Source organism: Malurus melanocephalus, unplaced genomic scaffold, assembly GCF_030028575.1.
Source record: "Malurus melanocephalus ecotype Western Australia unplaced genomic scaffold, MMel_1.1 scaffold_85, whole genome shotgun sequence".
Taxonomy (NCBI): domain Eukaryota; kingdom Metazoa; phylum Chordata; class Aves; order Passeriformes; family Maluridae; genus Malurus; species Malurus melanocephalus.
In genome coordinates, this window is record NW_026623317.1 from 1,725,010 (window position 1) to 1,742,050 (window position 17,041).

Below are 17,041 nucleotides of genomic sequence, written 5' to 3' on the forward strand. Positions count from 1 at the left end.
TTTTTTTATTTTTTCCCTCAAAGGAAAACCCTCAAAGGAAAACCCTCTCCATAAATATTATTTGCAGCTCTCTCCACCTGGACCAAGCAAGCCTGACACTGGAATGTTACACCAGCAAGGAATACACAGAATTTGAAAAAACATTGTTAATGTGCTGGCCCTCCCAGCTGAGTGTTGCACTTTTTCCCCAGCCTCAGCCAGGTGGGAAGTGCAGGAACATGGAGAAATAAAATATTGTGGTGGATCAGCACCCTTTGGTCAGTGCTGGACCACAGAGRACCAATTCACCCCTGTGAAAAAGCCTTGACAATCGTCAAAATRCCACCAAACAAAGCCTTGGTGTCCACCCATGTGTCTGTGATGGAGCCAGTGGAAAGAACCTCTGTGGCAGTGATTTTAGCTTCTGGCTGAGCTCTATCTGGTGTAGGTTGGCAGATGGGGAACTGAARAGTTGTGTGAGCTGGGTTTTGATGGGGTTTTTGCCAAGAGCTGCTGGGCCCAAGCAGCAATTTGCCAGCACCCACCCACCACATCCAGCACCAGTGATGCTGTCCCCCAAAACTGACAGGGACTGCAAAGGAGGGGTCATTCCAGACCTTCTCAGGCCCTCAGTTGTACTCGACTAAATCTCCTTTCCTAAATAAATCACAGAATCATAGAATAGTTTGGKTTCTAAGGGACCTTGAAGTTCGTTTCATCCCAYCCCYGCCAYGGCAGGGACACCTTCCACTACCCCAGGTTGTTCCAAGTCCTGTCCAAATGGCCTTGGACGCTTCCAGGGATGGGGCAACTTCTTTGGGCACCCCATGTCAGTACCTCACCATCCCCATAGCCAGGAATTTCTCTCTAGTACCCCATCTAACCCAGCCCTCTGACAATTTTAAGCAATTCCCCCTTGTCCTGCCGCTCCTTGCCCTTTCTTGTAGCCTCTCTTTTGGAAYTCATCTCTTGGCTCAGATTTTGAGYGCTGCCACCTCCAGAACTCCTGACCAGTCATGACAAAGGTTTGTGTTTTTCACGGTTACCTCATTGCTGGCCAATGTTATAAACATACAATATTTCATGTTTTCCCCTTACCACGCACGACAAAAAGACCTGAAATGTCATGTCTTTCACCACCAGCACACAGTCAGGAAAGAAACAGGAAAAACCCATTSTAACCAGAGGCTGAAATGGTAGTACCATCTTTAGGCAATGCATGATATTTTAACTGTCTGTCCTACATGGGGAAATGTAGACACCTATAAAATRTCATGCATTTGCAGTCATAAGTGAACTCGTGTAAACATTTAGTTGAAAGATGCATGAGATTCCATCCTTTTGCCATATTCACAAAGCTGCATAACAAATTTTAGTGTGTGTGTGTGGGGGGGGGAGTTTGTTCCATATTTAGGAGACAAGACAGGTCCTGCAGGCGCTCCTGCATCTGGCCTAGATATTTTCTCATCGTTCCTCGATGGAGCACTGTAATGCACCAGGATTTGCTTAGAGACACAGAAATTTCGCTGATGTTTGGGAAACCYCTGGTGGAAAGCTGTGGTTGCAGTTCTAGCGGTCACCTCCTACGGGATCAGTTTCAGGAGCCCTGAACTGCACRAGGTTGGCTTCCTGAGCCTTTCATCCTCGCTTACCACACCTCAGCCATCTGCTCTCCACAGCAACAGGGACCAAGCCCAAAATGCTAACTCAGGTCTGAACAAGCTCAGAGTGCTGCTGCAGCTGTGGCYTAAAATAATCTCTGTGTGTCCTTTCTTTTTTTTCCTTTCACAAAATAAAAGTGGTAAGAGCAGGAGGGAAGGGCAGGCATTACCCAAAGTGCCAGCAAAGACCACCTGCACAACCAGGAGCTTGTTTAACACCCCAGCTGACAGAGAAATCTGTCATAGAGGTCTCTTGACTTCTTCTCTAAAGGGCAGAGAGTGTGTTTATTAAATTTTTTGGGTAATATTTGGATCCTTTCCCTAGCCATGAGCAGATGACTGCCCTCCCAGTGAAGTGGCCATTTATGTAAATGCTGACCACAGATGTAGCTTTGATGGTTTTGCTGAATGCTACACAGCTGGTTTGGAGGCTGGGAGGGCTTTCCACAGCAGAGCTGCTGCTGCTGCTCCCAGCTCTGTCCCTGACCTGCCAAGAACCATGTCCTCTTTTACCTCCTTTGCCTTGGTTTCCTTCTCTGTTTAAACCAAGGAAAATGGCATTCCCTTTGTCAGTTTGTTGGGGTGACTGGATGAAAATCACACAACAGGAACAAAGCATTTCATACAGACATGTAATATGCAACCAGGAARCTGTTCCTGGTGTTTCTAGGGATGCTGGGGTAACAGAACTCCTCCTTTGCCTAGCTCCGGTTTCTGAATTTCAAATATGGCAAACAGGGCTGAAATTTCATGTATTTTCTTTACCATTCCCATATCATTTTCTTTACAGACTCTCATGTTTGAGTTGTTTCACTGGGAAGAGAAGCTCTTTTGAGGGTAAAATTTAAAATAGCTGCAGGTACCTCTTGTCGGCGCTGTAGAAATGGAGAAAATGTGAAGTTACCGTGTGACATTAGCACAGGATTAATAATTCTGAAACACATTTTCAAGTAAACCAAAACAACAAGAACACTGAAAAAACAGAGACACACAGCCTCTCTCAGACCCTCTGGAGAAGTGATTTCTGCTTTGTCTTAGTGCAGTTGCCTGGCTAAGGGGAAATTAGTACATGCAGAGCTGRTACTTTGTCAAAAGTCATTCTGCTTTCATGGGAAATGAGCACCTGCTGGCCCTGATGCTTACTTTTTATAGTAAAAAAAAAAGAATAAACAAAAAGAAAGAAAGCTATTTAAGAGTCAAAAGTCTCTTAATAGGTTTCTAAATTGTAAAATACGTCTTTCATAAGTTCATCATACTGTTAAGGAATGTGAAGTTGCATCCATAGGATGGCACTGACATTGGCTGGAGGAAAAGAGAACAGGGCCACCAGAGTGATGTGCAACTACAGTGGTGTGCAGCAAGGCACACAGCAGACAGGATGAAACCCATCTAAACTGGGAATCAGCTTAAATCCTTCCATTTCTGCTTGCCTCAGGTTTCCTGTGGCTGGCTGTAGGTGGTTATCCATCAACATAACTTCAAACCCACTGAGTTACTCCTCAGAATCATYCGAGGACACTTCTGTCTGTACCTGACTAGCATGGAGACCTCTGTGGGATCCAGGCATGGGAATGCAGCCCATCGTGCCCACTCCAGCAAGCAATGAATATTCTCAGCTCCTAAATCGGGAGCTCCTAATTTAAGCTTTAGGAAAAGCAAATATCCCCACACCTTGCAAGTATGAGCCTTATATAATGTGGATTTCCACCTACATGAGGGAATGCAGGTTTGCGRCGGATTGGGTAAGAAATACGCAATGGCAAAAATTCAGATTTCCCTGGTGATCTTAAAATACCTCATCGATTTATTCCCTCCGCATCCATCAGCACGATATTATGTTTCATCAGAATGCTCTAACAGTCCCTAAAGGACAGGCCTCCAAGGTGCAGATTTCCTTCCAGGCACTTACTTGCTGGTGAGATGAGTCTTGGGAGTGATCCCGTGCTCTCCAAAGAGAGTGACAAAGACGTTGGCATCGGTTCCTGCTCCCCGGACATCTCCTGTCACTGTCACCACCTCGTAAACTGAGGAAGGAGGAAAAAAASACATCAGGACAAYRGRAKAAAGCCCTCACCCTRTACTTCATTTATCAAAGTCATCACCAAACCTGACAGAMWCCAGAAATGGATYCAYRCACCCAACACCCAAACAAACCCAGGACAAGGCACAGTGAACCCAAAAATGCCAACAGGTGTCAAAAATCATCACATCAGAGTATAACTGCTGGAGACACTTCCCATGGGCAGAGAGGGATTGAGTCAGGACAGATTTTGCTGCAAATAAAACACTTCCCTGTGAACACGCTGCCTCCCCTGCTGTAATGCATGTGCATGTGTTATACGCAGCAGATGAATTTGTGTGAGGTGTTAAAGCTGTTGAGCCACTTTTCATTCGTGCACATGTCAGAGCAAAGCACGCTCTCCTGTTGGCTCTGATAGGATATTTGTATGGAAGCTGAGACATTACTACAGCCAGAAATTTTACGTTTTCGTTGTTCTGGAGATTTTACCAGTGACAAAATGGTAAATCTTGATGAGAATCACAGAATGACCTGAGTTGGAAGGGACCCAGAAGGCACCAAAAAAACTCATTCAACAAGACATGAATCTTTCCAGTCTCTCACAGGACTCACAAAGATCACCAGTCCAACTCCTGTACCTGCACAGACACCCCAAAAATCCCATCCTGTTCCTGAGAGCGTGTCCAAACCCTCCTGGAGCTCTGGCAGCCTCGGGGCYGTGCCMATTCCTTGGGGAGCCTGGRCAGWKCCAGCACCCTCTGGAGACAGAARAACCTTTTCCTTATATCCAACTTAATCCCCCTGAAAACAGGTAGGAAAACGCTTAAATTAGAGTTTCAAAGCTCTATCTATTTATCTTTCYAAGTAGAACACTGAGTGACAACTTTATTTACACAGATATTTATCTTCTTGGGAGACGCACAAGTTTAAAAGTGCCTTTTCCTCAAGTGGCCTGACAGGATCCAATGGCCAAGAGGCAGAGTTAGACAGATTCAAATAACAGTCAGACACACATTTCTTAGGATGATGAGTGATGCTAGAACAAGGCTCCAGGCTTCAAAACAGGTTACTTGATTGAAGGACAAGTAGTGAAGGTCTTGGTTGGCTCAATATAGAMGGAACTGAAAGAAATTACAAAACTGCCTGTGGACAAACCAAGCACCCTGATGGCCATTTTGGGCTTCAGACAACATGATGTTCATTATCTAATGATGGCATTTCAATCTCAGATATACAAGCTGGAGGAAAGGCTAAACTTTCATCATTTCATCCTGCATGGACTGACTGCTAATTATGGGATTTCTCGCAACTAATGCCGTAAAAATATCCCTCTTCACGGGTGCATCAGAACTGTTACACGTTTTGTTATGTCCATCTTTCCCYCACTACTTCACAAATCTATTCTAGTCACATATCTATTCTATTCTATATTTATTCAAAAGATGCAAAAAATGTATTGTAACTCTGTTCTGAGCATAAAATGTTTTTTCACAGTGACTCTCTTCCCTCAAAACATCACCAAAAAGAAATTTAATCACCATTTCAGCCAAAAGAGCGAAACACTGGGCACTCATGTAAAACTGATTAAAAAGTATTCTTTATTTCTATCAGCTCCATGGCACTGAGACAAAAAAAAAAGTGCAATATTTCCCTAATCTCACCTTCCTATGAATGTAAATAGGACGGAAAGGGGACATTATTGTAATAAGAACAGTAAGTTGTGATCTGTGCTCGGCAGCATTTTAAGAATCCCTTGATACATTTAATTTACAGGCTCAAAGGAAGAGGAGATTTGTTTGTGAAAAAAAAAAAAAAAAAAAAAACCTGGAAAGGATGTGGAATCCACAGCTTGCCCATGAGTAATACGTATGAGCAGTGTTTTCATTTCACCTTCCTCCTGTTAGCATTGCCACATGCCAATGGGAGATGTTTGGCATAGCGGGGAGAGAGAGACAACGTGTTTGCATTAGCCATTAGCAGGAGGGAGGTTTGTAATCCTCCCTGCCCAGTGAATCACCACTGCCCTTGGCTCCGGGGCTTTGGGCTCCTGTTACGGGATCACCGCGCTCACTCAGAGCGTCCTTTTCTGCCCCATCATCTCCAAGAGCTTTATGACTTATCTGTGCCATGGAAGTGTTCTGCCCGATCATCTCTAAGAGCTTCATGACTTATCTGTGCTGTGGAAGTCTTTGTTGCTGTCAGAGCCTCCTGCAGGCGCTGATGAAGTGGCAGCTACAGCTCAGCATTCCTCCCGGCCGCTGGACGCAGCAGCAGTGCCTGCTCTAGCTGAGAACATCATTGTTTGGTCAAAGGTTGGACTCGATGATCTTGGAAGTCTTTTCCAACCTTAATGATTCCATGATTCTAAGCTTTTTTAGGGAAAAGGACCTTTAGGCATTGATTCCTCTTTCCCCACAGAGCGTCAGCAAAATTTGAGCATGTTTTCAGTGGGTGAGGTCAAGTTGTGTTCAACTTTGTGCCGGCGGGCAGGCATTTTTCAAGTGGAAAGAGAATAAAAACAACCATCACAACAATATGTAATTTCCCACAGACCATTCAATAGYTCAGGCAGGTTTTCGATGAGGTTTTTACCGCTGGAGAAGTGCTAGGATTTATAGCCACTTATATGTGGCAGAGTCTGCCATGTTAAACCCACGCATCAAGCGAAACCCATCCTTGAGCTGCTCTGCTGCACCTGTGCAGGCATTGAATCACCTCATCTATACCTCTAATCCTAATTTCCTTACAGAATTTCTAAAACAGACCTTTCCCACTTTTCAATCCCTAGCAAGTGAGGTGCTGGGACATAAGGTCTAAGACAAAGTCACCAACAAGTCACAATTTCTGCCCTGAGTAAAAATCAAACCCTTCATCCGATTTCTGCAACGGGACTCTCAGGGCTGCAAAAAATGACAATGCTTGGGTAGATACCAATTGGCACTTCAGGTTCACAGCCCCAAAYTCAGCCTCMRTGCCCAGCACTGGGCAGGCAGCACWYGGATGAGTAGTTTTTAMCAGGASAGATGTGCTGAGCCCTGCTTGATTAGCCCATGTCATCMCTGGGGATTTGCTGCAGTTAACACCATTTTAATTGACTTTGCACTGGGGGACAAAAGGAGGGTCTGGGTTGGTGACACTGGCACGTCACTGCATTTGTCACATGTCACAGTGCACTGCTGGAAGGGGGAAGGAGCTCTGCCAGCCCTTCTCCAGCATTACAGCTGGACAGCCAGCTGTGAAAATAAATGATGATGTGGTTTTCCAGTGATGTCATGGATGCMGGGCCAATAATTTCCTTTGCATGAAGAAAATTGAAGTTTAATACTAATATTGATGCTAGCTCTTTCAAATGCAGATTATTTAGCCACTTCCTTCAAAAGGTGTGAAAGTTCAGCAGAATAGATGCAGGATTGTTTCTTTTCTGTGCAATCTTTTTTTCTTTAATTTTTTATTATTCTCAGGAGGCAGAAAAGGCTGGGGTGGGGATCAGCATTTTGTACCCCACCCCCTTTGCTGGTCCATGAAATAGGTCAACAATTTAGTGATATGTCCTAACCACCCCCAGGTTTGTTCCTGAGTAACTGGATATTTTTTGGCTTTGYGAGAACATGTCCAGTCTTAGCAAATCCCAAGCATAAAAAATTTGTACTTTGCAATTTAGGATGATAAAATTGAATTAGCTAGAAAGCTCAAATTTGGATATTTGTGGAAGTTATCTAACCAAGCCTGGCATCTAGGTTAGGAGGATCGAATTTACTATTTTGGTGTTCCAGTTTTGAAAGGGAACATTAAGAAAATGCAGAATCTAAACATCTCAAGTATTGCATAGATTTCTTATGTCTTCCCTTCCCACCAAGTTCCTTACTTCCTTTTTGGATKACTTCATTGTATTTCTGCTCTTCCCATTTTGAGTCCCTATTTTTCACACTTTTCATCACTCAAAAGATCTCAGTTCCCATGGARGTTCCAACCCTATGATTATTTTCTGGATCATGGGCACTCGTATTCACCAAAGATTTTCCTCCGTGGCGCAAAGAGACCAGCCCTCAAAGTGTCTCCACTGATGGAAAATATCTGCCTAAATTCTCAAGAATATCCCAATTAATTTCTAGCAGGGCACTGTGTAAGTAAGTTTGGCCACTTGTTTCTTCGTTTTTCTTCTATCTATAACAGTTTCACATAAAACATGTGCTTACTACCAGGCAAAGTTAAAAAAAAATAATTTATTCAGTTTACATTATCACGTGGAAGGGTACAAAAAAGAAAAGAAATCAACAGCCAACCCACAGCAAAATTATTATTCCTTCACAAATTTAAAATATATAAGGGTTTCTAATTTTCCACCCTCTGATGCTGATGTACGTAACCAGTTCAAGATTCCATAGAGCCACAGAGTAGTTTGGGTTGCAGGGCACCTTTCAGATCCTCTTTTTCCACCCCATCTTCCACAAGACCAGAGTGCTCAGTCCAACAGCTAAAGGGAAATTATAGCAGTTTTCAGGATAGAAAAAGATTTTGGTTTAACACTCTGCGTCTGGCTGTGTTCTACTCTTCAAACACCTCCTCAATGAAAGCAACCACTGAGTGCAAATAAAGAGAGAACACCTCAAGAGTTTGTGGATTTCCCATCTTAGACCACATGACTTGAAGTATTATTTCCCATCTTAGACCACATGACYTGAAGTGTTCTTCARATCTTTGCACAAACTTTTGGCTCCCGTGAGGTAAAAAACAACTCCATTCATGCTCCTGCTGTTCTTACACGCTGAGATGTTCTTTGGTGGTGGCCTCTCAGCCTCTCCRTGGACAGATGGTTTTGTGCCCACAATGCCCCTATTTCCTTCTTGGTCAAACATAAAGGGTAAATCATGACATTCTCACATCCCCAGATATTTTCACTGGTCATTCACCYCCCTTCAGACATGGACAGGATCCCAAAGGTCTCCAYCAAGCYCTGTGGGGTCAGGYCATGAARCCAGCACTCAGGTGCTCCTGCCRTGGGGCTTGAAGCAACMYRGTCTAGTGGAGGGTTTCCCTGCCCATGCCAGAGGCCTGGAATTAAAGGGTTTTAGAGGTCCCTYCCAACCCAAATCACTCTGATCTGTGGTACTCCTCAATGCTTTTCCTAGCAATGCTGGCTGAGTTTCTCCTACCCCTGGACAGAGGAGCCCCAGAGAGAACACAACAAAGCAAGAGAGTACCAGACATGGTATGAGCATTGTTCTGCACAGACCTCTGTTCACAGGAAGACACCTGCATCAAGGTGCTTTTAGATGGCAAACAACCCAAGATCAAGGTAAGTTTATCCTGAGGGCTCAGATCATGGCCCAGAAATCCAAAGTGTTAGTGTAGGAATAGTTGACTTTCAGCCCAGTCTCCATATCTCGCTTTTCTCCCAATGGGCCGGGCAGAGTTAGTACAAAGCTTTAATACACTTACTGATACGGGCTCTTTTGTTCCAAATATTATCTCAATCAAGTGGAATTTTGCTCATTTATCTCCTCTGGTAGATATTGAATCCCCAGCTGACTCCATGCTTGGCTCTCCAGCACCAAGGCTTCAGAAGCTGGTGAAAGTTCCAACAATCTGAACAGGGCTGACTCTCCATGAGCTGCAAATMCATTTCTGCTTTTCTCAGGCATTCACAAGCTCAATAAAGGAAATCACAGACACTGCTCCCTTTGTTGAAAATAAGCATTCAGAAATGGTCATTTCAWGTGCAGGATATAGCCAGCATAAAATCAGGATCAMGTTACACCGMATGGCTGCTGGAAACATTTGCATCYGTTTCCCTGCCTCACAGAAGGAGATGATAAATATAAAGTGGGCTAATATAAATCTGTTCATTCAATGATGAGAGTAGAGGAACACTTGCTTCAAAATTATTCCTAAAATTGTTGTAAAACCTTAGACTCTGACAAGTGGAGACCAGGACACCTCAGCCAAGAGCATGAAAACTTCCCTCAGCTGCCCAAGAAAGGAATATTTCCAGGACAGAGGAGTGCTTCGACTGATAAATTCAGGTTTTTCTGATTCCATCAACATGGGACTGCTCAGCATCAAWTATGGTAGTGACTGCAGGTCCTGTCAGGTCACGTTCTTGTGCTGTGCATATGGAGATCTGAGCTGGTGCCTGATTTCTGTCTAGTAAGATTGGCTCTCGGTAGAAAAAAAATTAAGGTTGTGCCACAAGAATGATTAAGCRGGTGAAATAAGACAGAAATGATAGCAAGTAGTTTGGGCAAGGAAGAGGGAAAGCATAAACCAGGGGTGTCTGAAGGGATGTGTCAGAGGATAGACCAAGCTCTTGAACGAGAGGAACAGGGAGAAACTGGTGCTCAGGAAGTTCTGTCTGAGCATGARGAAGAAAATGTGACCGAGGATTGAAACAGAGATGAGAGGGTGTGGAGTCTCCCTCACCGGGGATATTCCAGACCCATCTGGACACAATCCTGTGCCATTGCTCTGGGATGGCCCTGCTGGAGCAGGGAGGTGGCACCAGGGGACCCACTGTGGTCCCATTTTGGGATTTTGTGATTCAYCTTGAATATAAACCCAAATCTGCACCAACTGCTTTGAAGCTCTGTCTCTCAGAGCTCCCTTCAGATGCATCTGTTTAGCAGGATGCATTTACCTCAGCAKCACTAATGGCTGTTTGCACTTCACWGCACTTCCAGCTGGGAATYCACTGATTATTCTCAATATTCACCTCATGTTGATTCAAGCAAAGCGCCAATCACTCTGGCTTCTACTGCAGCACTTCAGGGTGTGTTTGTCTTGGAGCACCTGAAGAGTACCTTGACATTTWTGCAAAATACTTGGGAGTTTTTAAGAGTCTGTGCTGGCTGTTGCAGGTTGTGTTTGATAAAATGATGCCCTGTGCATGTGAACACATCAGTTAAAAACTTACCATGGTTACAGTTTAATCAGGACCATCCTTTACCCACCACAAAGACCAACCCTTTTAAATCGGAGCCAGTTTGTTTTTAGCGTGTTTTTATTGCACAATTCGTGCAATAATCTCTCGTCATACACAAACTCAGTCAAAATCTCCTCTCATTCACTCTGAAGCAAATCCTGACTAACTCCATTGACTTGAGCACAATGGCTTTGGATTCATACCTCAAAACTGTGAGCAGATTTGGGCTTCACACTCTGTGAGGGTTTGCCTGCTCTTTATGTGCTTCATGGAAAGCAGCTTTTGATTCTGGCATGGATGCCAAATTAATTATTCAAAGCAAAAGAGAGGGATTTTTTTTTTTCTTCCCCACAAATATTTGGACTGGTTGCACACTRTTACACATTTTGCTATTCATAGTTTATACAAGGAATTGCAGAATTAATAGCATCTTGCATTTTGAGACTTGTCACGGACATGAATTAGGGAGGTATTCTTCTAAATAAGCTTAGTGCTAGTGCACACAGGTATCATTATCTTGAGCTCTGAAATATCATTTATCTCTTAAAATATAAATCCAAAGCTGAACACTGTCCTGCCTGTTCCCACAGGCAGAGCAGTCATGATTTGGAGTGTGTTTTATTTCATCAGCTATTGCAAAAATCAACATTTCATTCTCATGCACTGTAGGAAGCCAAACTGCATTCATTTGGTGCTCCAGCTATCACTTAAAAGAGTATTTCTGCCTGAACACTGCCGGGAAAAACCACCTCAGTTCTTTGCTGGAACAGTAAAGTAGAATTAGCTTAGCAATCAACATCTTTGTTATTCAAGTTTAAATTGTGTTGGAGGAAAACACTGTGCCTCAGGGGAGAGCCACTCACAACAGAAACATATTCCACTCCTTTCATCATCTCCTGGAGGCAAGAAGGACCTGCCAGGACTTGGGGTGCCTCTGAGTCACCACTATTGACAAGAACATAAGGAATTCCTGTCCAATGGGAAGTGTATAGCGCAGCTTGGGTGAAATATGGAATCGATTTTATCTGCGCACAGAGCAAAGGCTGTGGTAGGGCAGTGTGACTGCAGCTGGAAACGATTCCCTGCTGTCTGCCATGGCTGTGATTGGAGGGATGGAGGAAAGGATGGAGGAATTGGGGTAGATCAGCCTAGRGAAGAGAAGGGAAGGCWCTGGGGTGACCTTCTGGGAACCTTTCWATTCCTGAAGGGAGCTTATAAATGAGCTGGGTAGAGATGTTTGACAAGGGCTGCAGGGACAGGACACAGGGAATGGCTTGGCAGTGCCAGAGGGCAGGGATGGATGGGATATTGGGAAGGAATTGCTGTCTGGGAGGGTGGGGAGGCCCTGGCACAGGGTGCCCAGAGCAGCTGTGGCTGCCCCTGGATCYCTGGCAGTGTCCAAGGCCAGGCTGGACATTGGGGCTGGGAGCAGCCTGGGACAGTGGAAGGGGTCCCTGCCCATGGCAGGGGTGGAATGAGGTGTGGTTTTAGGTCCCTTCCAACCCAAACCCTTCTATGGCYCTGTGATTCTATGTCCCCAGACTCCAACAAGATCCTCACTTCCTTTTGGTCATCCAGGCATCAAAAGCACCAAGACCAAGGAAAGATGCTCTCCCTGCTGCCAGTCCCAACCCCAATACCCAGGTAGGAGGAAAAGCAATTTCACCAAACATTCTTTTTTGCCCACTCCTGCCCATCATCTCTGGCCTGGAGGCATTGTAGGTGCTGGATGCTGGCTGTTCCCTGACAAAAGCAAGGCAAGACATTTGTCAGAGCTCTTTATTTTTTTTTTTCCAGGGAACGGCTGAGCTGTTTTCACAGAGAAAAACACACCCACAATAGCATGTTTCAGAACTGCTTGGCCCGAGGCACTGAATCCAACAGGAATGTGTTCAGGAGGGAACAGCTGGCAAAGCCACCGAGCCAACAGCTGGGAAAGGCAGCAGCAGGTGAGGGGTGGGTAACACCATGAGCAGGGACACTCAAACCCGAGCAGACACTGTCCCCCCGGCAACTCCAGGGGAAAAACCAGCACATTTTGCTGCTGAGAGCTGATTGCCTGTTGTGTTTCAGGTTGATGCTTGGTCTAAACAGGGAGCAATACGTGACAGAGGCTTGTTACAAACACAAGTTGTGTGTGCTGCCTGCACTTACATGAGCATTGTTAGATTTCGTGATGAATTAGGCTGGGTGGGCTCTGGAGCAAACTGGTCTAGTGGAAGGTGTTCCTGCCCATGGATTTATGTGATCTCTGAGGTCCCCTTCAACCCAAACCATTCTAGGATTCTATGTTTCTAGGAATAAATCGTAACTCCCCAATTTAAGTATTCATGGCATGATGTAACTACTATTCAAATAGCAGCTCAAAAAAGAATTAAAAAAAAAAAATTGGTATAACCTTCCCACCTCGTACCTCTTCTTTCTTTACAAATTTATCCTAATTAACACCACTCAATCAGAGAAAGTCTGATTGAGATGCTRCTACAATACAGATGTCTATGAAATGGAAGCCTCCAAACTGTTGCTGAAAAATACAAGAGATGTGCACTTCAGAGGACAAAGTGCCAAAAAGACGTMGTTTCCAAGAACCACATTCAATTATAGCAACAATGCACAACTACTCAGTGACATGTGTCCAGCCTGTCTTGTTGTACACGTAAATCCATCAGCAAAAGCCACAATTATTATTTTCAATCTTTCCTTAAGTGTTGCCACTCAGGTATTTGTGTCATTGTGTTGCGAGGAAGAAAAAAGCCCCTSTGACAATGCCTGGAGAAATAGCTGCACCCACAAGGCACTGACGATAAAAAAGTATCTCTTAGAGCTGCACTCATCAGCCAAGATGAGCCTTTAACCAGACAAAAACACGTTGTGAATCTGGAAATACATCCTGGTTGCGACTTTGATGGCTGAAACAGAAATCCTCAGTAAATCCCCACATCCTAGCAGTGATCAGACAACAAACCCACCATAAGTTTCTGCTTTCCTGGGGCTCAGATGGATAAACCACCTCACCTGAGGGTCCAGGATTGACCTGTGCTGGAATGAAACACTGGTTTGCCCTGGCCCCCTCTCTGTCACAATCACTTGAAGCTCAGTGCTATTTTTTGCAGTTCTGCTGTCTTAATGGAACAGCGTTCAGATCCTGGTCCAAATTCCCAGGGACAGGATGATAAACAGCTTCACTGAGGGCCTAGAAGATGTATATTTAACAAAGTATGAATGGGAACAAAGCTAATGATCCTTTAAATATCAATGCAGTCCTGAAATGGGGAATTTGATGTACCAGTGGAGGAACTGCTGTACCTGTGAATAAAAGCATCTCCTCGGCTCTCTTTCTGTGGCCTGAGTATGAAAAACTACCCAGGCAAARCTTGGGTGTTCTAAAGACATAGGAATCTCACTCAATTTCTTAAGAGAGGAAAGAGAAAAGGGAAGAGGGATCAAGGAAAAAGGGAAAAAATAAAATCCACCCCAAATATTATTGAATTATTCCAATGTGATCAGGTTTTAGTCCTGCATCCTCTGAAGGTCACTTTCCTCAGACAGGGCTCCTTGGATGCTACAGATAATTGGATCCAGACTGATGGGATCCATGGGCTGGGGGGAACACGTCCAGGATTGAACAGACTGATCTKCATTTAACATCCATTTCTCAGTGCAAACCCTCTCCAGGAGCCCTCAGGTGTTTTCCATTCAAGTCCAAACTTAAATGCTCCATCTAAAAGGTACCCACAGGCAATTAAGRACATAAAACCGAGCTCTATAAAAGCGGCCACTCCATTCAGATCTGATTGTTCTGGGTGTGAGCAGAGCAGCAGTGCTGGGCTGTGGGTTTCACRTCAGCTGTGCCGTGCCTTTGGCAGCCTGGCACCCACAGCTGTTCCTCGATGCAATTTTTGGGGCTGCCAGCTGGACTGAGCCGTCCCAAACGGATCATGTGTGCCTAACAAGAATGAATTCTGCATATGTTCGGGGTCCTGGCCTGGCAGAGGGAGAGGTGGGGGTGCACAAATGCTCACTGTCCCCAGCCCTGTGCCTACACTTGGCCAAGCACACACCTGCAAAGGAAAGGTGACATCTGCAAACCTCCAGACAGCAGCAGGAGCTTCCTCCAGAAGGTTTATTTGCATTCATCTGCTTTATGACGCTGATTTTCCATACCAGTGACTAGTGACATCCCAGCTCCAAGCCGATGGCTCATCATGGACTGCAAAAAGCTGCTGTGATTGCTCACAAAGCCCCTCTCCCAGCATTTTAATCACTCATTTCCAAGCTGTAAGGCCCTGCTTCAGCACGACTTCAGCTCTCCAGTGCAACTGCACAGGCATGACATAGACAGGCACAAATATTTTTTAGTGCCAAAATTATTGTCAAGTGCTTCTGTAACTGATCARCACTTCAGTATCACAGCTAATTTGSTGTTGGCWTGTTCTGTTGCACAATGTGATAGTTCAAAGGYRCATAGAATGGCCTGGGTTGGAAAGGACAAYCTCGGGCAGGGAACACCTTCCACTTGGCCAGGTTGCTCCAAGCCCCATCTGAGCTGCTCTTGGACACCTTCAGAACTGGGAGAAGTTGTGTTTCACCTTCATGAAGAAGAATTTCTCTCTATGATTACTCCAAACCTGCCCTCTCTCACTGTGAAGTCATCGCCACTCCAGGCCCCTGTGAGCACTCCCTCTCCACCTTTCTGGTGAGCTCCCTTCAGGTGCTGAAACACTCAAGTCATCCCAAAACCTTCTCTATTCCAGGCATGTACTCACATCTAAAGAAACCATTTTAAATGATCTAAACTTTCCAAAATTGGTGYTTCCCATGGTCATTTACACCTATGGAATATGCTGGGAGGCAAGCAGCTGGGATCCATAACTCCAAAGAGGGGTCAGCASCACCTCTTGGTTTGCATCTCCCACCAGATCATGAGACATAAAATTGCCACTGGCACAAAGCTCGGCTCCAAATGTTTTATGCCTAAAACCCAAGCTCATTTTAGCGGCAAGGAGAAAAAATAGTATTTGATTTCAAAAGAGGAGTGAGTCCTTGCTCATCCTGACTCAGAATATTAATCAAAGCCTCAGCTGGRGAAGATCAGTGGGCACAGGGTGCACATGAGGTGATTGTCTATCACAAAAGCACAAGAGGCCTCACTGCAGCTCTGTGCAGAGCCCAGGGACAGGAGAGCTGGCCACTCCAGCACTCTCTCTCCTCCTCCACTCCACTGCTAAATTGCATCAAACACACCTTAGCAATGAACTCAGCATGTCCTGAATGCTTTTCCTGAGTTGCCCTTTGCTGCAGCCACAGAGGGAACATGATCATGACCGTGGTGTGATAAATATAACACAATAAATCCAATGGCACACACCAGAGGAGGTGAAGAGCAGCTTCTTCATCTATTTACAAACCAACAGTGGCTGTTTGCCCCTTTCCATCACCATTTGAGGCAATGAATTAACAAAAACATGCATTTCTTGAGCAGCTTTCTTTTTGTTATGATTATTACACTGCTAAGATCACTGAAGATCCAGCTTGACCCAAACAAACCAGCAATGTTGCAGAGAACCTGAGGTTAGAAAAGCCCTCTGAGATCATCAATTCCAACCATTCCCTGACCCTGCCAAGCCCACCTGTGACCTCTGTCCCCAAGTGCCACATGTACATGTTTTTTTAGCATTCCAAGGAGTGATGATTCCACCACTTACAGATAATAATATCCATTATATTCATGTCTGAAACTTGGTAGGGAAAAAAAAGAAAAAGAGGAGTGAAGAGATAAAAGGAGAATTTTACCATCAATAGGGCCTCCAARCAATGGATTGTGATCCTCTGAAGTGAGTTTTGCCTCGTGATGAGGCGTATCAAAGAGGGAAGCTTGAAGGACTCCTGAGTCATCAGCATTTTGCTGTGACATGGGACAGGAGGGAGCTTTCCACCCTCTGTCACAGCCTGTCCATATCTGGGCCTGGTGGCAGCTCCCAATTCAGCCAGAGGGAAGACACATTTAATGCCATGAAATCAGGTTTGGAATGGGAAACATTTTGTTTCTTCCTCCCAACAGAGTTATCCAATGGCTTTGGCAGGAGTGACCCAGAGAGTAGTGAGTGACATTTGGTTCCATCCTTCATGTTTCTGTGACCTCAAACTTGAGCAGGAGGATAAATAATCATGCCATTCTTTCTCTCCCCTGCCACAGAGAAGACCTGAGATACCAAAAGAAAGGTGTGGAAAGAGAGAGAGGTAAATTCCTCTAAAGAGCTGGACTCTGAAAGAGACCTGAACCTCRGGCATCTGTCACCTGTAGAAGTTTTAATGATGGTTTGGGCAGCCAGGAGCATTCTCTGGACCCCTACTGCACTTCAAAGCCATTGATTCACTGATGGAATGTTTTGTTACACAGCATTTTCACTGTCACTGACAGATCAGGACTGTAGAATGGTTTGGCTGGGAAGGGACCCAAAA

General features: G+C 44.8%; 1 protein-coding gene across 1 annotated transcript in view; it reads right to left on the minus strand.

Annotated features, from left to right (window-relative positions):
* The window catches only part of LOXHD1 (lipoxygenase homology PLAT domains 1), a 148,504-nt gene that overhangs the window by 129,004 nt on the left and 2,459 nt on the right, over nt 1-17,041 (minus strand). Inside the window, exon 2 of the mRNA XM_057367815.1 lies at nt 3,550-3,664. Coding sequence (XP_057223798.1) covers nt 3,550-3,664 — 115 coding nt within the window. The remainder of the gene's footprint in view (nt 1-3,549; nt 3,665-17,041) is intronic.